Here is a 22059-nt window from a genome sequence, read left to right on the forward strand (position 1 = left end):
ATATAGTTTCCCTTTCTTGTAATGTCTTTTTCTGGTTTTGTAATGTCTTTTTCTGGTTTTATTAATTTTTTAAATAAATAAAGAGCAAATGAAGTTTATCTTTTTTTCCTTCTGTAAGTTTTGGTAGTTTTCATGTTTCAAGGAACTGGTCTGTTTCATCCAGCTTATCAATGGTAGCTATAGAGTTGTTCGCAGTAACCCTTTATTCTGCTTGAATGTCCATGGGATGAATAGTAGCAGCCCTTCTTTAATTTCTGATAAATGGTAATTTGTGTCTTTATCCTTTTTTCTCAGTTAGCCTGGTTAGAGGTTTACTAACTTTAATGACCTGTTCAAAGAACCAGCTTTGGGTTTTTGTGATTTTCTCTGATGTTATCCTGTTGCCTAGTTCATTGATTTCTGCTGTAAGGTTTATTATTTCTTGTCTTCAGTTTGCTTTGGTTTAAAGTGTTTTTCTTTATCTAGTTTCTAATGTAGAATCTTAGGTTATTGATTTTATGTCTTTCTTCTTTTCTAATATATGCATTTAATGTTACCTATTTCCCTCTAAGCACTGCTTTTGCTGCATCTCACAAATTTGATAAATTGTATTTTCATTTTTCTTTCTTTTTTTTTTTGAGACGGAGTCTCGCTGTGTCGCCCAGGGTGGAGTGCAGTGGCCGGATCTCAGCTCACTGCAAGCTCCGCCTCCCGGGTTTTTACGCCGTTCTCCTGCCTCAGCCTCCGGAGTAGCCGGGAGTACAGGCGCCCGCCACCTCGCCCGGCTAGTTTTTTGTATTTTTCAGTAGAGACGGGGTTTCACCGTGTTAGCCAGGATGGTCTCGAACTCCTGACCTCGTGATCCGCCCGTCTCAGCCTCCCAAAGTGCTGGGATTACAGGCTTGAGCCACCGCGCCCAGCCATTTTCATTTTTCTTTAGTTAAAAATATTTTTCTAACTTATCTTAAGGCTGCTTCTTTGATTTATTTAGAAACATGTTTAATTTCCAAATATTTCAGGATCTTCCAGATATCTTTGTTACTCATTTCTAGTTTAATTCCACTTTGGTCTGAGAACATACTTTTTAAGATTATATTTTTTAAAATTTATTAAGGTAGGCTTTATGGCCCAGAATGTGATCTCTCTGGTGAACGGTCCACTCCATGTGAGGTTAAGAATACGTATTCTCTGGCTGTTGGATGGAGCACCACGAATGTTAAAACAAGCAAATGAGCACTAAATCTAAATACTATTAGAAGACTGTTCAATTTAAAAGCAGTATTTATAGTTATCTTAAATTTCCTAGGCACTGAGTCTATGTGTAAAGGCATAGAAACAGGGAGTATGGGTCCAGACCGAATACTTTATTCGATCTTCAAAGTACAAATAAATTGTTCTCTGTCATACTTTGAATGATTTACACACTGTAAAAATTCTCCTCTTGCAATTTGATGTTAACCAGAAACTGAGCAGATACAATATTACATACGTGAGCTCCTATGCAAGGAATAAACTTAATGTAATTTTTTCTATAATTATGATTACAGTTGGAAAGATTAAAGTTTCTATGCCAGTTTTTTAAAAAGAAGTAAGGAAAGGCGATGTTTGCCAAATGTAAAGAGGGAGACATTTTATTTTCAGTTTCCTAAGAGATTATTAGAAATAACATTTCATAAAAACTACTTCTAAGGTTATTTGAAATTCTTCATTTATATGACACCAGTTTCTAATTTAAACATAATTGGAGAGAATAAATTGGGAATAAATTACAAAGAAAAGGAGGTAAAAGCACATGTCACTGACTAGTAGTTTCTATAGCAGTCTCTTTGACTATTTTAGTCAGTAAGACTACAGTCAGAAAGTTTGCATTTTGCCAGCCACTCTCCTGATGACAAAATTATTCTTTCCATAATCTAGCAACATATAGCCTAGGCACTACACAACAGAATAAATAAAAACCGAAAAATAACTTGAAAAAGTCAACTATTACAACTTTAATTCAACAAAATTCAATCAACTAACCAACTGAGCTCTAGGTAGATTTCACTCAAACCATTTCACCAATTCTTGCATTTGGGTTCTAAAGCTCACTATGGTATGTGGTGTTGAAATTCCAATTATATTGATTCAAAATTAACAATGCTCAGCCAGGTGCATAGCTCACGCCTGTAATCCCAGCACTTTGGGAGGCCAAGGTGGGCAGATAACTTGAGCCCAAGAGTTTGAAACCAGCCTTGGCAACACAGCGACACCCTGACTCTACAAAAAATGGAAAAATTAGCCAGATATGGTGGTGCACTCCTGTAGTCCCAGGTACTCAGGGGGCTGAGGTAGGGGGATCACTTGAGCCTGGGAGACGGAAATTACAGAGATAATACCACTGCACTCTGGCCCAAGCAACAGAGTGAGACTTTGACTAAAAAACAACAACAACAAAAAAAATGCTCCATAAAATTTCTTACTCATGCTACAAGTTAACCCATCAATATGTCAACTTTGGATAGCCATGCTATTTCTATTGCGACAATATGATTGAATAAAACAGATTCCAAGCAATGAAGCAAAAGAAAGGCCTCACAGTAGAATTTTGCTTTCCAGTTCAATGAGTGGAGGTAAAATAATAAGATCTCTTAGCAACAGCCTAATTTTCCAATGTAGTAATTCTTTTGAAAATTACCTTTTGTTGAATCATCCTCTATTGGCTGTTTGAACAACGTAATATCCTTGAAAGTACACAGGAACAAGACCACCTTTTCATGTTCATTTCTTATTGGTGCAATTTGCATATAAAACCAAACAGGGGTTCCTGTAACAGAGAGAAGTTGGGGAAAGGACATTAGAGTGTGGCATGGCCACAGCAATGTTTTGGTCTCCTGGCTTCTTTCTTCCTTCAGCTGCCAACAGCTAGGCCAGGAATCAACACCAAAACAATAGCATATTAATCACTACAAATAGTCAATAAACCTTTAATTTTGTATCAACTACCAATTATTCAAATTTAATACACACAGTATTCAAGCCAAAATATCCAAATTCTAAAGTAAAGCACAGACTGTCATTTCACAGCGCAGGAACACAAAGGCCGTCTTGCTACTTAAGCAATCCCAGCATCACCTGTAGGTCTGGGTCCCTCTACCACTGCTACTCTCACCAACTTTCTTCTGAGAGTCTTACCAATTGTGATCACTCATACCTGCTTCTCTCGTCTTGTCACTTTGACAAGTGTTCCCAATTAACTGCAACAGCCATACCTGATCCTCTAATAAGCATTCCTCTTAGAGGAACATCTAAAATACTGTTTCTATCCCAAGGCTCTCTCATCAGTCAGATAGACTTATATGATAGCTCTATGGCTTTGACTGCATCCCCACATCAGAGAGAGAGGATGTCAGCAAAACTTGATGCCTGATGTACACAGAGCTCTACTTGAAACTGTTAAGGCAGCCTGAAGGAAAAAAAAGACATGTCCCCAACCTTTGAGATCCCCAGGCATCCTTTCAAGCCACTGCTTCCTACCTCGCTCACTCAAAGAGCATGAAGCTGGACTCTATCAACACATTCTTCAAAGGATGGCTACTGCAGACTCTGTCCTCTAGGGCAGAGGGTATCAAAGTATTCAAGGCTTACAATTTGGACAAATCAGGAACTGGCATATAACAAATATAAATATGTGAAGGCACAATAAATGCCTTCAAAGTGTGATTATCTGTTAGGTGATAAAACACTGAAGGAAGGTTCCATTACAATCAAAGAGACACATTTACATTACAATCAAAGAGACATTTTTCTCATCATATTTTCTTCAAGCCACAGTGTAGTAAAGCCCCTCCAAATATTCTATTTTAAGACATAAAGGTTTTTATAAGGTTTAGGATTTAGGGAGTGAAACATGCAGCTATTAATTGTCTGTAGGTAAGACCCTAGCCTTTTATTAGCTTCCATTGAGAACTGAGTAAGAAGCACTTCTATTCCCATAGCCTAAAAAAATAAAAAATTAAAAAGTCACCTAACGTCACCACAAAGGGGAATTTTTCATTTAGACAAGATGAGATAACTACCAAGCTCAAGAAGTCAGAGAATTAGAGAAAGGAGATTTCTATGGGACTATTCAGCTGTGACAATCAGGTTTTTTGCAACCCCAGGGGGCCTATGGAAGGACGTGGCCCTTTCCAAAATGATGGTAGAATAAGACACAGACCTCAAAAATAATCACATCATCTCCCCTAGAGGCTTGTTCATTTTTTTCTGTTTTCGTATTTTACACAGCATGTCCAGGAACTGTGAGTGATGTGCACAGTTTTACAAATCACCAGGCCCAGACGTTAGTGGATACATGGCCTATGGCTATTCCAACACAGTGAGCTTGAGGCAGAAGGGTCATAAACAAAGAGAAAAGGGCACTAAAAAAAGAAGTCATTTTCCAAGGTCTGTTAGAAATCCGAACAGAAAGAGATGATGTTAGATTTCATACCCTCCTGTGAAAACTGCAACTTTTCAAATTCTGGCAGAGTCTGGGCTCTCTTTAAAACTGCTTTAGATATGAAGGTAATTGTTTTTCAACTTTCCAAGCCACAGGGTCATACTACCCCAAGTAGGCTCAGTATCTGCCAAGTATCTGGTGATAGATCCTTCATATTCTGGATTTGGGGTTCAGAGGGCTGGGGAGTCTGGGAGGGTTAAGCAGAGGAACCTGCTGCCGCTGAATCTCAGTGCAGAGTTCCAGCATTGATGACTTGGAGGAGCCTCAGCTGTCAATTCTGCCTTTGAGTACACAGAAAGAGCTATTTTAAGCTCAGAGCTATCTTCTTTCCCCACAGTAGAAACAGCCCCCTGCTAATCAGAGCACCGGACCTACAGAACAGAGGCTGCAAACTAAAATTTCAATGGTGATGCATATTCAATCAGATGCCTCAATTCCCCCATTTGCAAAATGATGTTTAACCTAATTACTTAAAGGAAGTATTGGGAGAACTTGGCATGTAGCCATTCCCAAAACAGTTTTCTACAGATGTGAATTTTTCTACGTAACATTTTTTTAAAAATCACAAAAACATATTTTTCTCAGTTGATATTCAAAACCTTTCAGCTTTTTTAAAAGCTGCAATTATATAGCAAAACTCCATTATAATACATGGATAACACCTATCCTTCACTAAAGAGGAAAACAAAAACACAACCCAATGTAGATAGCACACAGAAAGCAGGCATGAGTTTTAATTTACAATGCTATGGGGTATATATCCTATTGGCTATAAGCAGGAACTTATCTGCATAGAGAGTTATCTGGAAAGAACCAGATAGGCCTGAACAATGGTTAGATAATAATTTCAATCCATTAACATAAGGCAAAATATCTAAACTACCTTGAAAGGACTTCTGGAAATGTAAAATTCAAGTAATTACTAACATGATTTAAAGTAAACAAACACAAATTCCACAAAGATATTTTGTTGTGGTGGTTGTTACTACAGGGTCTTGCTCTGTCACCCAGGCTGGAACACAGTACCACGATCATAGCTCACTGCAACCTCGAACTCCTGAGCCCAAGCGATCTACCTGCCTCAGCCTCCCGTGAGTAGCTGGGACTACAGGCATGTGCCTTCATGCCCAGCTTTTCTTTTTTCGAAGAGGCAGGGTCTTGCTATGTCACCTAGGCTTCACTAAGATATTTTTTGAGAAACTCAGAAACTATGGACTTGTCTTTGGGGCTTTAAAGTCAGGCAAATGTTTGTTTATTTTTCTTTAAATGTCAGAGAGTGAATGACCTTAGTTATAGGGAATATTCTTACATTATTTGCTAAATTTGGAGTACATATCTAAATTATTGAAGAGTTAACAAACCATATGAAAATGAAGGGTTTTTTGGTATACAGGTCTCCTACAAATTATCAATATGTATTTAGACCTGGCAAAAAAGACCCAGAAAGCACCTACAGCCTGCCTTTTCTCTTGCAGAGGACAGAGCTGACCATTCAGAAGGGCTTGTTTTCTAGGTGACAAGCCAGCTGACATTTAGCTATGACTTCAAACTGAAATATCTCTTTGGCCTTGATGTAAAATGAAAGATAAGATAAGCCATTCCTTAAGTAAAATTACTAAACACAAATGTTTCCATTATCAAGTGCACTACTTTGAGGCAATGCCTAACACTGTTATTCCTTTATTAGTCTACTAATAAAAAGAGAAATCGAATTTTAATTCCAAATATTCCACAGATAAAAAATGTTTCAAGTAAATGGACAGCACAAATTATGCTCCACAAGATCCAACAGGCACTGAACATGGAACAGACATTGCCTGTTGAAGCGAGAATGTTTTCCAAACTTGGGAAGAATTTAGTAACCATCAATTTCCATCAAAGATAATAATGGACTTTGCTATCATTTGCTATTAACAATAAATAAATTGACTCATCTTATGAAGTGACTGTTCATTTCAAAAAAGAAAGAAAGAAAAATTTGTGGAAACAGCAAAAAGATAAAAGTAAGTAACCATGCAAATAAAGTGAATTTAGAAAGGGGACTGAGTTGTTGAGTACACTTGGTTTTTGTTGGGTTGGTTTTTTCCCTCCAAACTCTGATGGAAAGTCTACATCATGAGATATTATGTCATTATATAATACCGTACCACATACAAATCTCATGCCAGAGAAAGTTCCCAACAATCAATACACATTTACCAAATGTGAATGATCTGTTCTGAGAACAATGACTACGTTCTACTAGACTTTCTCACAAAAGAGTCTCAGACTGGCAAAAGGCTGTATTGGTAGAGATTCCCCTCAAGTAGCTACCGCATATTCACATTGCCTGTGTTTGTGTTGAAAGGTAAGTCCACATATCCAGTGTTAGCAATTACCATTTTCTTTAACCATAAGAAGAAATTAATACATGTATCTGTCAATTTTAGTTGTTGCCACATAATTATAGGATCTTTATTATAAGTATTAATTACAAAATATTGTGCTCCTGATACAAATGTCATATTTAGGATGTATCTCATTTTTCTTCCATTCCTCAAAAGGTTGCTTTCCATAGGTAGAATTATTTATTAATTTTATTATCTAATTTCACCAGCAACTTCTGCCCCTGCCAAGAAAAGAAGCAATAGAAGTTTTACATGCTTTCTACATTTTAGCTCCACTATGACTTACCAAACGTAATATTAATAAAGAGTTGGCACATCTTATTAATAATTGAGATACCTACTGTTTTTCTTGTACAGAAGAACTTCAAAGCAGTTTGACTCGTAGTTGTCAAAAGTTTGCCTTACTTTCTCAATGGTCTTCTTGTCAGTCAATTCCCCATACATAAAACTGGGGGGAGAAAAAAAGAAACAATCGATTTCACTTTTGTGTTGCCTTTCAAACGCTACAAAAATCATATAGTTGTCTTTGATTAAATAGTCAAATGTGGTTACAAAACATAATGTTGCTCCTCCACAATGAACTAAAATATTTAAATCATGAGAGACAGTTCTTGCTTCACACAGTTCCTGTATGCACAGATTTCAGTCACTATGGTTTAGTTCTAAATTATTGAAGAGTTAACAAACCATATGAAAATGAAGGGTTTTTTGGTATACAGGTCTCCTACAAATTATCAATATGTATTTAGACCTGGCAAAAAAGACCCAGAAAGCACCTACAGCCTGCCTTTTCTCTTGCAGAGGACAGAGCTGACCATTCAGAAGGGCTTGTTTTCTAGGTGACAAGCCAGCTGACATTTAGCTATGACTTCAAACTGAAATATCTCTTTGGCCTTGATGTAAAATGAAAGATAAGATAAGCCATTCCTTAAGTAAAATTACTAAACACAAATGTTTCCATTATCAAGTGCACTACTTTGAGGCAATGCCTAACACTGTTATTCCTTTATTAGTCTACTAATAAAAAGAGAAATCGAATTTTAATTCCAAATATTCCACAGATAAAAAATGTTTCAAGTAAATGGACAGCACAAATTATGCTCCACAAGATCCAACAGGCACTGAACATGGAACAGACATTGCCTGTTGAAGCGAGAATGTTTTCCAAACTTGGGAAGAATTTAGTAACCATCAATTTCCATCAAAGATAATAATGGACTTTGCTATCATTTGCTATTAACAATAAATAAATTGACTCATCTTATGAAGTGACTGTTCATTTCAAAAAAGAAAGAAAGAAAAATTTGTGGAAACAGCAAAAAGATAAAAGTAAGTAACCATGCAAATAAAGTGAATTTAGAAAGGGGACTGAGTTGTTGAGTACACTTGGTTTTTGTTGGGTTGGTTTTTTCCCTCCAAACTCTGATGGAAAGTCTACATCATGAGATATTATGTCATTATATAATACCGTACCACATACAAATCTCATGCCAGAGAAAGTTCCCAACAATCAATACACATTTACCAAATGTGAATGATCTGTTCTGAGAACAATGACTACGTTCTACTAGACTTTCTCACAAAAGAGTCTCAGACTGGCAAAAGGCTGTATTGGTAGAGATTCCCCTCAAGTAGCTACCGCATATTCACATTGCCTGTGTTTGTGTTGAAAGGTAAGTCCACATATCCAGTGTTAGCAATTACCATTTTCTTTAACCATAAGAAGAAATTAATACATGTATCTGTCAATTTTAGTTGTTGCCACATAATTATAGGATCTTTATTATAAGTATTAATTACAAAATATTGTGCTCCTGATACAAAAGTCATATTTAGGATGTATCTCATTTTTCTTCCATTCCTCAAAAGGTTGCTTTCCATAGGTAGAATTATTTATTAATTTTATTATCTAATTTCACCAGCAACTTCTGCCCCTGCCAAGAAAAGAAGCAATAGAAGTTTTACATGCTTTCTACATTTTAGCTCCACTATGACTTACCAAACGTAATATTAATAAAGAGTTGGCACATCTTATTAATAATTGAGATACCTACTGTTTTTCTTGTACAGAAGAACTTCAAAGCAGTTTGACTCGTAGTTGTCAAAAGTTTGCCTTACTTTCTCAATGGTCTTCTTGTCAGTCAATTCCCCATACATAAAACTGGGGGGAGAAAAAAAGAAACAATCGATTTCACTTTTGTGTTGCCTTTCAAACGCTACAAAAATCATATAGTTGTCTTTGATTAAATAGTCAAATGTGGTTACAAAACATAATGTTGCTCCTCCACAATGAACTAAAATATTTAAATCATGAGAGACAGTTCTTGCTTCACACAGTTCCTGTATGCACAGATTTCAGTCACTATGGTTTAGTTAAATTACACCAGTTCCACAACACAGTTCAAATTTCAGTTACCACAGTATGTTAACCGAGTAATTGCACAAAGTGCAAGCTTCGCTGCTTGATCTTCAGTCTACAAATCACTAGAAAATAACAGATGCACCTTCACAACCAGTCACTGATCACATCACTTCTTTCAAATTCTGTCAGTATTGGTAACAGCACAGCTGTTATTCAGTTCACACACAGACAGAAAAGCATGTAGTCATATTGCCTCCTTGTCTCTCAGTGATAAACCTACGTGACATTTTACAAAAATGGATAATCAAAAGCAGTAAGTAGCCAACAAAAATTAAAGTCCACCAAAGAAATGACAAATAATAATGTTGGAAGTGGAATTCAAACTGAACATAAATGAAGTTATAAGAAAAATAGGCGACCATGGAAATGTCGATACTGCTACCATTTGGGAGACTCTAGCTATGCAGCCAAAAGGACTTAGTGAAGGTGAACTCATCAATATAAATGAGGAAAGTGGTTGTAACAAAAAGGATGAAGGTCTCCCAGAGGAGGTGACACCAGTTCAAAAACAAAGAAACAAACAAAAGCTCCTCATTAAAGGAGCTCTAGTACGTTGCTCACAATAGTAAAAGTGGAAGAATAAAATATTTGAAATTAATTCTAACTTAGAAAGGAGGGTGACAATTTTCGAGGAGATAGAAAAGATGCTGCCTTTATACAGAAAGTTACATTTTGAAAAGGCAAGTATTGTTCAAATGACTTGTGATAAGTTTTTTAAGAATAAATAAAACACTTCCCCCATTCTCAATGTTTCTAATGTTCAAAATCACAGTATACTACGTAAATATGAGTTTTACTATTATATTCAGCTCCCTTCATTGATAACCAACAATAAGAGAATTTTTAATGTTTTGACAAACATTTTTAAAGATGCTAAAACAATCATAATTTTTATTGAGTATTAAGATCGTTATTATGTGGTTTCAGCTTGCATATACCTTGTTATGTTTCCATACTATCATAATAAAGTGAGGATTGCATATTATACATATAGTGCATTGACATTCTCATCATTTCAGGGGATTTCCTTAAGACAGGTACAAGTGTGGCTAGCGGGAGGGAAGTAAAGCTGGCATCTTGAAAAAATCATACATTATTACAGTTGTTAGAGGAACATACAAAATACGGATTAAGGAATGAATGTCTATATTCCACAAAAACTTTCTAATGTTTGACATTCTCTATTTTTCTAAGAGAACCTTGGCAAAAGTCTGATTATCTAAATAACAAAACTCACTCAATAACTACATGCCTCTAAAACTCCATTCTCAATGCTTTCAAAATCATCAGTTGTACATCTGGTTTTAGATCCACAGTTCTGCTGATCGGTATGACTGTCCAGGCCATTTCTTCCACCAGGAAAGAAAATGTGGCATTACTGAATACCTTAACTAAGATTTTGAAAGATCAAATGTTCATCTTTGTTATTGCTTTTCTTTCAGTTTTCAAAGAGTTCACATATTGACCAGAGGCAGATCCAAAGTGTGGTGGAGGCTGAAGCCTATACAATCTGTGGAGCCCTCCTTAAGAAAAAGAATACAAAATTATAAAACAAGATTAAGAACAGAGCCTCGAAAGACATGCATTCAAATGAGGGCCCCTGAAGGTTCAGATTCATTATCTTCACAGAAAATCTGCACCTGAAATTATCAATTAATAAAACTTACAACCTAAAAGGCATAGTTTATCAGCAAGATTCAGTAATGACACACAGGACCCAATAGTAGCACCACATTACAACTGGAAATTACCGGTAACTCAAGCCCGCCTTCTATAACACCAACCTAAGCAACTAGAATTCTAGAAACTAAGAAATGAAAGTAGATAAGGCAGATTGTCCAAGCACTGAGAAATCTGAATCCTTCATTTTTAATACATTTAATTTAAAAAGAAAAATTTTATTTGTCATTAAAATAACAAAATAAGTAAAAAAATCTCAGAATAAAATGACAGACTCTTAATTCCATATCTTTTATCTAGACTAACACAGGAAACCTCAAAGCATACCTGCAAGCTGGCATTGAAAAGCCACTGTTCCTGTCAGAGCTGAAATTTCAGCTCTTGTGAGTTTTATAAAAATCTCTTGAAGGCATTACAATTACATTAAAATTATTCAGCTAAAGAACATAAAGCAACTCCTCTCCCAAAAAAAATTAGATTAATACTGTACATAATATTTTTATAGACAAGTGAACTTTTTAAATCAGTTTTTTATAACTGTTATTTTCAATTAAAGAATCTTAATAAAGCAGAAACATTTTAAAATTCAAGATAAGGGCAATTAAACTAAGTAAATGTTTGTAGTCTTAAAGAAAAACCATTTCACACTGCTACTAAATGACAGGTGTCTATGGTTCAATAAACTGAAACATAATATTCACAATGGGCCAACAGAAACAATAAGAAAGAATTTATAATACAACAAGCAAGTAGGATAAAAATTATCAAAAATTAACTCTAATAAGATTTAAAACTAAGTTACAACTCAAATTTTAACAAAGAAGCTCTTTGAGGGATTGGTTTAATAACACCAACTAAGAAAAAATGCAGCACAGGTCTGATGCAACTAAAATTCTGAAGAGAAGGAAAAAACAAACAAGTAATTTTTAAATAAGCTATTAAAAATTCACAATACACCTCCATTAGTTAAGTCCTTCCAATGCTAACATCACTTATCCTAGGAAAATAAAGGCACTTAAGAAAAATAATCCTATATTATTAAAATCCGAATACTGTTCTTAAAAAATAATCTTTCATTTCTTACATTATTCCACTCGGATTTTTCATTTATTATACTGCATATTTCCAGTGACAGAACATGTATTTGAAGGGGTGAAATGTAGCAGTTAAATAATAAGAGGTATTTGAAAACAGAGGATAAAGAATGTCGGAAATGTACTAACTATCTATCCTCCCAAGGCAAGCGTTCTGGAGGTTAATTCAATCTCTGAAAGTATTTTCATCCAAAGTTGTCCAAGCCATACTGATAAATCCATGACTCCCCGTTCTCTATGGGTACGGCACATTTGTTGATTTGCTTGACTCTGTCACATGTGAATGCTGAAATATTTTATCACAGTTCCTGAAGCCTGACTCAGGAGGAGTGAAGCTCAATGCAGTCTTTGAATGGTTAATGGAATTTGAGGGGTCACAAATTATAGAAATAGTAATCAACAGGCTTTAGAAACCATAAATAATAATTTTACATAGTTTTCGTATCTTCTACTAAATATCCTCAAGGAATATGTAATGGAAATATTTTTAAAATTACAAAACTTCCACTTGCTCTCTTACATAGGATGCCAAGCTCCTCCTTGGTAATTATAAATGAACTACTGCACTGTTCCTTTATTGAAAGGCAAACAAAATTGGATTCACAGAAGCAATCTATATCTCTGTTATAATATTGGGCAGTCATGGTATAACAGAGGACTTTTGCATTTGGAGGACCACTTACAAACTGGATAATTCATGGGCAAGTCTTGTATCCTCTCTGACCCATAGTTTCTTCATCAGTAAAATGATGACAATAATAATATAACTCAAAGGGTGACAAAATTATAACGTGTTACACAATGGCTGAAATATGACTGGAATGTACGGATGGGATTAGAAGGCCCCTTCCCAATCCCAGCCTCACTCCCTAGCTTCTCCAGGATTCTCCAGGAACCATGCTTTCCAAAAGGCAGGGTCACTGTGTCTTAAAGGGAGATGTGCATGGTTCTGTGAATCTTCTTTCTTCACAAGCCCATGAGGTTGAAGCAAACACTCACTCAGAACCTGCTCCTGTATAATCTGGCCACTTTTCTTGTCACACAACTGACTGGTTTCATCTTGGGAATAAGGAAGTAAGTTTTCTTCAGGTCTGTTCTAGGCCATACCCGCTCGCCTAGGCATCTGGCAGTTATCTTTCATGTGTATCTCACCTAGAAAACTTTGAAGAACAGGTGGTTTGGGCTTGTAGCAGGATTTGTTTATTCTTGGATCCCTTGCTCTGCTATCAAAATCTCACAAACAAGCCTCATTATAGTACCTAGCAGTAACAATGGCTATAATGATTGAAAGACTTCCAAAGGAGAAAAGAACCTTACAACTCTGAAGAAAACATAACCTAATCATGAGTTCCACCAATTTCTCTTGCTCTGCTAAATGTACAACAGTGTGTCTAGACTAAAATGCAACAAACATTCAGTCACCATAGTACAGGGTAATATTATCTGCAGGCTGTAGTTCACAGATTAGCAAATGCTTCATCAAAAAAAAGCAACACAGATAGACAACGCAGTGGGTAAATGTGGTCTCCAGCTCAGAACTGGCCACAACCATAGAATCAGAAAAGTTAATGGGAGGTGGACTGAGATCTGCAGTCAAAGAGAAAGCCTGAGAGAAGGGAAGTTAAGCAGGAAAAATTAAAAACAAATAAGAATACAGTTTTCAGCCAGGCGCAGTGGCTCACACCTGTAATCCCAGCACTTTGGGAGGCCGAGGCAGGCGGATCACCTGAGGTCAGGAGTTCGAGACCAGCCTGGCCAGGTGAAACCCCATCTCCATTAAAATACAAAATTAGCCAGGCATGGTGGTGGGCACCTGTAACCCCATCGACTTGGGAGGCTGAGGCAAGAGAATCACTTGAACGCAGGAGGCGCAGGTTGCAGTGAGCCAAGATCGCACCATTGTAGTCTAGCCTGGGTAAAAAAAGAGAAACTCTGTCTCAAAAAAAAAAAAAAAAAATACGGTTTTCAAAATCTGAAAGAAGTAATTTTGGAATAAATCAAAGACATTCCTTTATACAGAGGATCATAACCAAAAGGTTTCACAACCCATTGATTTATATGGTGTTCAAAGGATTTCACTGGAAAAAATAAATGGTTGATCCATGACATGTAATTAAGGAAAAACAGGGATAGCATAGTATATCTCTAACCTTTGGAGACTGATATCACCAAGGCACCTCTGCCCTTCAACACTTTTCATCAGTTTCACCGTGAGAAGCCAAATGGAGCCAGACTGACTGGCATCCATCATCTGTCACGTGCTCTTGGTAGCTGCTGAGATAATCCTGTGTTCATAAAACTGCTGTGAGATCTATCCAATAAAGTGTTTCTAATATCTCTGACTCATTGTCTAACTTGATGGGGTTGGATAAGAGATTGTAAATGGCCTTTCAAAAAAATGCATTTGAGAGCATCTATCTACCCCTCAATCCTGCCTACCTAAACTACCTGATTGTTCTTCTCACCCCTCTATCCAAAGCAAAAACAAAAAACGACAGCAGAATAGGCTCTTAAAAGTTTCAGGTTAATTAGAAGTAGAATGCTAAAGTGGTTCCTACCTAATCTATGACAGCATATCCCAAATGTCAGAGCTTCTACAGGTCATGAGATCAGATCACATGCTTTTAAATGTCATTCTCCCAAAGTCTATAACCTCTTTTAAACGTGCAATACTTTTCATGTCCTCCAGTAAACAGGAAAACAGTCCAAAGGTGTGGAAAATGCAATGTCCACAGTAAAATGGACAACGTTTGAAATTCCCAGGGATCCGAAAGTGTTATAGTGTCATAATTTTAGCTAAAACAAAAATGAGACAATACCTAACACACATCAGATATTTTCAAATAGGAATTTCAGTACTATTATGACATAGCAAAGATGTAGGAAAACTAGAACCCTCACTAATGGCTGCTGAGAATGGAAACAGAAGGTTACTCTGGGCAACAATCTCATAGCAGTTAATTTACAAACTCTGCATATATTCTATTATCCAGCAATCCCATTTCTGGGGATAGAGATAGAAAACTTCTCACACAGGGCCACAAGAAGATGTGTAGGAGGATGCTTATTTCCAAATTGTTTGAGGTAGCAAAGTGTCAAAGTTAGATTCCAGGACTAATAGAATGTATAAATAGAACGAAGGCTGTGAAGACACTAGAACATTAGACAACAATCAGACATGATGAATAGATCATCATATGATGACACAAAGAAGTCTAAAAACATAATGGTGAATGAAAAGAGTAAGAAACCATAAATACTACAGTGTGGTAGGAATTAAATAGATCTTAAAAACCAACATATGCAAAGCAATATCATTTCCAGAATATACATATTTAATAAACAAGCAGAAGATAGATTAGAAAGGTATACAATAAACACACTCTAGAATGAATAATCTTAAAAGGAAGAAGGGGGATGGGATGAAAGGGAAAAGAAATAAAAGGAAAAAAATGAAATAAAATAAAGAGAGACCTTGCTTAAGAGAGCAAAATGATAATATTGTGACAAACTGAGGACTATGTTTAATTTGATTCTGTGTGTCTGGTCTGGCATGGGAGGGGTTGAGAAGGACAAAGAAGAAAAAAGATAAAACAGAAGAAAGAAATATTAGCCTCTTGATATTATAAAAACACAAATTAATGTGTTTTCTATTTTACCATAAAACAATTCACTTTTGAACATTTAAAACTATGGCATGTAATAATTTACCTAGTTGTCACTTTAATCCTATAGACTTTAATTCATCTAATGCAAGTTGTATATAAAAATGATTCTTTTTTCTGAGATATATAGTGTCAAAGGTTGTATTTTCCCATATAAAATGAAGCTCACCGCTTTGTAGCTTCTTATTCTCTTACGTCTGTCTAAAAACTTATTATGATAAGCAAAATTTTTAAAATTATTTACAAGGATATTCTCAGTGTCAAATACTTATCTCCATATTCACTTATAAGTCAGTAATTCTACATACTATAATAACTTTTAGCCATCAACCCTGTGTTTCTAAATGTGCATATAATTTTCTTCTTTTCTCTCTCTGTTATTTTGTGTCTCACATTTAAAGGCTTTTCTGGATTTATTCAAGAAATGGGAAAAAAGCTATATGTAAAAGAATGTGAGTCATGATGCAAACACTGTTTTATAAACTGCTTGGGGGGTGGTTTTGGGTTTGTTGTTTTGTTTTAGGCTTTTTTCTACTTGATAATATGTTGTTAGTTTTTTCCAGTGTCACTGTCCTTCCAGTATATACAACATATGATGTAGATAAACTTTACTACTGGATATTTTGATTACTTCCAGGTCTTCAGTCTTCTAAATAATGCTACAGCAAACATAAAATGGATATAGTTTAATTTTAAAAGAGAATAAGGAAGTTTAAAAGAAGAGCACATTAAAATAAATCATGCTTCCAAGAAAAACTGATACAGGTCATATATTTGTTCATATATCAGATGCTAGTCTTCATTGTTCTGTGAGGGCATTAAACTGATTACAATTTTTAGGTTAACAAAACATACCTGGCATTTTATGCAAGTAAGTAATAATTGTTTACATTAAGAACACGATCATTTGAAAACACTGTCTCTGATAAGTAAAGACAATTTGGGGAAAGACTGAAATACTTTTTTATGCAGTTAAAAAGCATGGTATAATCCAAAACTCTCCCACCTCATGTCATAACACAGGATGAAATACAAGAAATAACAGTATGCTATTCAGAGCATGTGAGACCTAGGTAAGGGTTTATTGCAAAACAAGCCATCTAATTCAATAAATACAAGACACTGTCTTGTGTCCTGTTGTACATAGAAAAGTGAGCAAGATGGAGTCCCTACTCTTAAGGCACTTACAATCTGGTACTTGTGGTACTTGTATTAGGAGAAGAAAGGCAGTTCTTTCATAGGAGCAAAGAGCTAATATAACATACCAGCAGTTATTTTCTTCATGAATCCTTTGTAGGAAAAATTGTACTTGGCAAAGAAAATAGGCCAGGGATAGGGCAGATACATGGGACACAAGAAGGGATGAGAGCAGGACTTAAAATAGATCCAGATATGAAGAGCAGTACTTCTCAAAAATGGCAACAAAAGCAATAAAGCAATAAGAATAAAAACCCAAGAGATAAGGCGAGTTAGTTTAAGGGCAAATGATGATGCCAACAGAAATATACACAAGAAACTATGAGGAATCAGAGAAGGGAAAAACCTGTCTTGTTTAGGGAATCATAAATACCTTCAGGTAGAAGATGAGATCTGAGACAAACCTGGCATGAAGACAGGATGTCAGCAGTTCAAAAATAAGAAGTGGGAGTGTGAGTATATCTGCGTTTCCTGGAACTCTCTAGGGACCTGTTCCACAGGATAAGGTCTACCATGAAACTCAGCTTTTTCTAACTTAAACTGCCTTCTGGGGGATAGGAGAGGAGCAATGCTTAACTCGGACCAATGATATCAGTGCTAGCAAAGGGATCCTCTCAACCAGAAGCCACAGATTTTCATCACTCCCATTTACCAATTTCCACACCTGGGAATGAAGACTGAATATGAGAATGCCTTTAGTAGAGGCAAAAATGAGGATGGCTAGAGGAGCATAGATTAAGGAAGAGAATGTTTGAGCAGATTATTTCTCAAGCCTGGATAAGCACCAGAATCATCTAAGCTGTTGGTTAAAAATACTGACTCCCTGCTTGACCCACCCACTTCAGAATCACCTACTGATTCTAATTCAGTAGGTTTAAGCGGGGTAGGAATCTGTTTCGCAAAACCTATTTAAGTGATTGCTATGTGCAGTCAGGTTTAAATTCAATGGTGTAATATAAAATATCTATCTTTCATGATGATGAAGGATATCTAGAGAGGGAAAGAGAGAGTCATCAACCAATCCCTTCTGTATACCAAGGATGATTCTCTCTCTCTCCCTTTCTCTCTCTGTGTGTATGTATATATACAGATATACATGTTCCTCTGATTACTCAGCACCTAGACTATTCTTGGCTCATGGTAGATGGTAGGTGATCCAAAAATATTTATTGAATGAATTGATTAATTCACAGATAAATATACAGTTATATAGAGAGGGAGAAAGTCATACACAGGGGATTGGTTCCAGGATCACTGCGTATATCAAAATCCATGCACACTTAAGTCCTGCAGTTAGCCCTGCGGAACCCACATATATAAAAAGTCAGCTCTCTGTACACAAGGGTTTCACATCCCCTTGAATATTGTATTTTTGATCTGTATTTCTCTAATACTACATTTCTGATCACATTTGGTTGAAAAAACTAACCTATAAGTGACCCACACTGTTCAAACTAGTGTTGTTCCAGGGTCAACTGTATATGTATATAACTATTATACATATATACACATACATATATACACACACACATATATATATCATGCTTCTCAGCATAAATGAGTAGAAAAAATAAATCACTATTTCTCTAGGCAAGTCCCTTAACATGTCTCTACCTCAGTTTTCTCATCTGAAAAACAGGATTTGGCCTAGAAAAAAAAAATCAGATCCCTTGTAGTTCTAAAATAACTTGGTTCAGTGCTTAGTTAAATGAGAGCTTTAAAGAAAAATTAACTCATGGAAAAAACATCCCATCTGGCCTTACTGAAATATTGTGAAAAGTTTTGGGTTCTAAATTAGTTCCTTATATATAGTTTCCTTTTCTTTTTTCTGATCCCCTTTTTTCTTAATATTCTCTTTAAGCTCACAGAAATGGCATATTTTTTAAAAGAACCATTATAATAATATAAATGTCAGATTCTGCTGTACATGAGTCAAACAATGTACCATTACCAAGTACATGTGGCTTACACAGGATGTAAGAGCTTTATTTTATGTTCTTTACATTCTCATGGACCATGCTTAACTTGGCCAGGTGGTGTTTACTCTGTTTTGTTCAAGACAATTTAGTTGCTCCAGAGATGCTGTAGATCACATGCCACAAGTTGTTCCCTGACACAAGACATTCCTGTGATAATTCAGCATCTAGACTATTCCGGGCTCATGGTAGGTGATCAAAAAATATTTATTGAATGAATTGATTAACTCACGGATATATAAAACTCTTCCTTTTGGCAAAAGTTCTCACCAACGGCTCTTAAGCTGTATGTTTCCAGTGATGATTTAGTCTCCCTAATATTCTAATATAATTTTTAACTCTATAGTTTGTATATGGGAGTCCAAGTAAGCTTAAGCCTTTTAATTACATTCAGATTTGTGTTAAATTTCAGAAAAGATTACTTAGCTATTCTGTTACCTGCAGGTGCTGCTTTTCTGCATGACGTCAGCTCGATGATATCCAGAGAGTTTACAAAAACCGTCATTACTATAAACTACAGGCCAATCCACAATCTGGGCATTTCCCAGTAAGAAACTTGATTCTGAAGAAGAAAGGAGAAAAAAGGAGGTTATTTAGCTTCATTCAACAATTCACTTATTTCAAGTAATCAAAAAGGCAAACTCATAAAGATGGACACATAAAACTATGGTTTGTAATTGTACAAATAATATAATCTGTTCTTGAAATTGACATAACCAGCTTTGCATGATCATCATGTAAGACCTGCAATAAATACTGAATTTATATACAAACTAAAAATTCCATTTGAAAGAAACCAGTTTATAATATTTCTTTGCATTAAAGTATATACCCTAAGCTATGAAATAAAAGTATAGTTAGTATTAAATAATGTTAATGACTATAAATTACACCTAAAAATTGGTTAATTTATTAAGATTAGGGCTACAGTCACTTCCCTACAAATTGAGAATACTGAAGTTGATAATAAAAGAAAATTGGATGACCCCTTCAAAAATTATATTAATATATTGCTGACATGATGGAACAAATGTTTTGTCCATTAGACTGATCTTGAAAAGTCTAATTTAAAATAGAATTTAAAAATCTTCCTTTAAATTAAAATCATTCAAAGATATTTTCAACCACATAATACAGATAATTTAGAAACTACCAGTATTCTAAATAACAGAGATATCTTTGTTCTATTTTACACAGAAAAGTAGGTTTGCTTTTGTATAAATTAATATAAAATGACTGAAAATCCAATCATATTAGGCAGAAACTCTAGCAGTTTTGTAAACCACAAGTTATATGTCAACGTTAAAAGGAATTAAAGTTAAAATAATATTAAAATATATAAATGAACACTTATTTTTAATATAAATAATTTAAAAGTAAAAACATTTAAAGCAATACTATGCGCCAAAATTTTACCTAAGAAAATTTCTTTTGAACTCATACTCAGGGTAGTATACTAAAAACATAACAACTTTTTAGTAGAAGACTTTAAATCCTCATTCATACTTGGTCTTCATAAAAATAATAATGCAATTCAACATTTACTAAGTAGCTGCTGTATAAAAGTCACTGCTCTGGGTCAAACAGTGGGATAAAATAAAGATTAGTAAAACGTACCCTTTGCTCTCAATAAAAGTATTTGTTGAAAACAAATACATAACAACAAAATACAACTGTCAGAATAGATACTAAATAAAGAAGCATGGGACAAAACATGAAAAACAAAATCTGTTTGAAGCCACTAGGAAACAACCGAAAGTAGGCAGAAACTGGAAAAAATAAACCCTTGAAAAAGAGAGGCTATATTAGCTGAGCTAGTCATTTAACTGTCTACTCCCCTGAGAGCACTTGCCAGTTTGGAAAGTTCATAGTGTGAAAGACCTCAAGCAGAGGTGTCTTACAAGTATAAGGAGTCAACGGTCACAATTTGGGGCTGGCAGAGAACTTGGAGTTGGGGAAATCTTTTAATTGATGGAGTGATAAACCTCTGCATAATATACCTCAAATCCTTCTTGTGGCCTAAACTGGGTAGGCATAGGGTGAGACAATAAGGAATCCAGCAGACAGCAATGGTAAAGGGCTAAAGAGATGGATAGAAATTTCACCAGCTCCCCAAAGCTAGCAGATGAATTTCAGAGTTCAAGTCCCATCAAGCTAGAGAAGCTTGAAAAACACCTCAAGCCTTCCATCTTAACACAGGAGGCCATGCATTAGGAGTAAGAAACAAGTCATAGGATGAATGGATGTGCCCTGGGACTGAAATAAAAAATGTAAAAAGTAGACCAAAACACAAAAAATAATCTTAAAATCAAGTCTCTTCATGATCAAGGTGATCCATCAGTAATTTAACTGCCTGATTAAAAAAAAAAAAAGTAACTCTTCTCAGAGGAAAATAATGAAATCCCAAATCTCTACAATGAATTGATATAATGTCCCAAAAACAATAAAAAATTATTAGACAGGCAAGAAATGGAAAACCCTACAATTACTATGGAAAAAAGTAGGCAGTAGAAAGAGAAGTCAATAGGTAAACAAAGAAATAATGCAATCTCTGAAATTAATAATTTATTGGATTGGTTTAACAGCAGATTGGACACTAAGAAAGAAAGAACAATTTGAAAACACATCGATACAAGCTATTGCAAATTGAAGTAAAAGAGAAAAAGATTGAAGAGATGTTCTGTGGGACAATATCAAGCAATCTAAAATATATGTAGTTGAGTCAACAAAAAAAAAAAAGAGAGGGCACACATGTTATCGGACAATATGATAGATAAAATTTTTCCAAATAGAATGAAAACTAGCAACTCAGTAAACCACAAGAGAGATAAACATAAACAAGCTACACTAGGAATACATTTCTTGCTCTTTTGTTCCACATCAAAAAGTGTTCTATTTTCTGCAAATTGATCTATAGATTCAATACAATCACAATGAAAATGACAACAGACTTTTTTGAGAAAATTGAAAAATTATAAAAGTTTGTGAAAATGCAAATTAAAGTAGTTAAAAATAAAATATGAAAAACTAGAACAAAGTTAGAGAAATGTACAACTATAGTAATTAAGATGATATGGAAATGGAGTAAGGACAGACAAATAGACCAATAAAACAAAATGAGTTCAGAAATAGGCCCTCACATACAATGTCAATGGCTTTTTTGCAAAGATGCCAAGACA

General features: G+C 35.2%; 1 protein-coding gene across 2 annotated transcripts in view; it reads right to left on the minus strand.

The window, feature by feature from the left end:
• The window catches only part of KCNH5 (potassium channel, voltage gated eag related subfamily H, member 5), a 341485-nt gene that overhangs the window by 285292 nt on the left and 34134 nt on the right, over nucleotides 1-22059 (minus strand). For both annotated transcript variants that reach the window (XM_011978277.1, XM_011978276.1), the window contains exons 2-4: nucleotides 19319-19442; nucleotides 8901-9007; nucleotides 2657-2785 (exon numbers count right to left, since the gene is read on the minus strand). In XM_011978277.1, coding sequence (XP_011833667.1) covers nucleotides 2657-2785; nucleotides 8901-9007; nucleotides 19319-19442 — 360 coding nt within the window. The remainder of the gene's footprint in view (nucleotides 1-2656; nucleotides 2786-8900; nucleotides 9008-19318; nucleotides 19443-22059) is intronic.

This window comes from Mandrillus leucophaeus, unplaced genomic scaffold, assembly GCF_000951045.1.
Source record: "Mandrillus leucophaeus isolate KB7577 unplaced genomic scaffold, Mleu.le_1.0 Scaffold192, whole genome shotgun sequence".
Classification (NCBI taxonomy): domain Eukaryota; kingdom Metazoa; phylum Chordata; class Mammalia; order Primates; family Cercopithecidae; genus Mandrillus; species Mandrillus leucophaeus.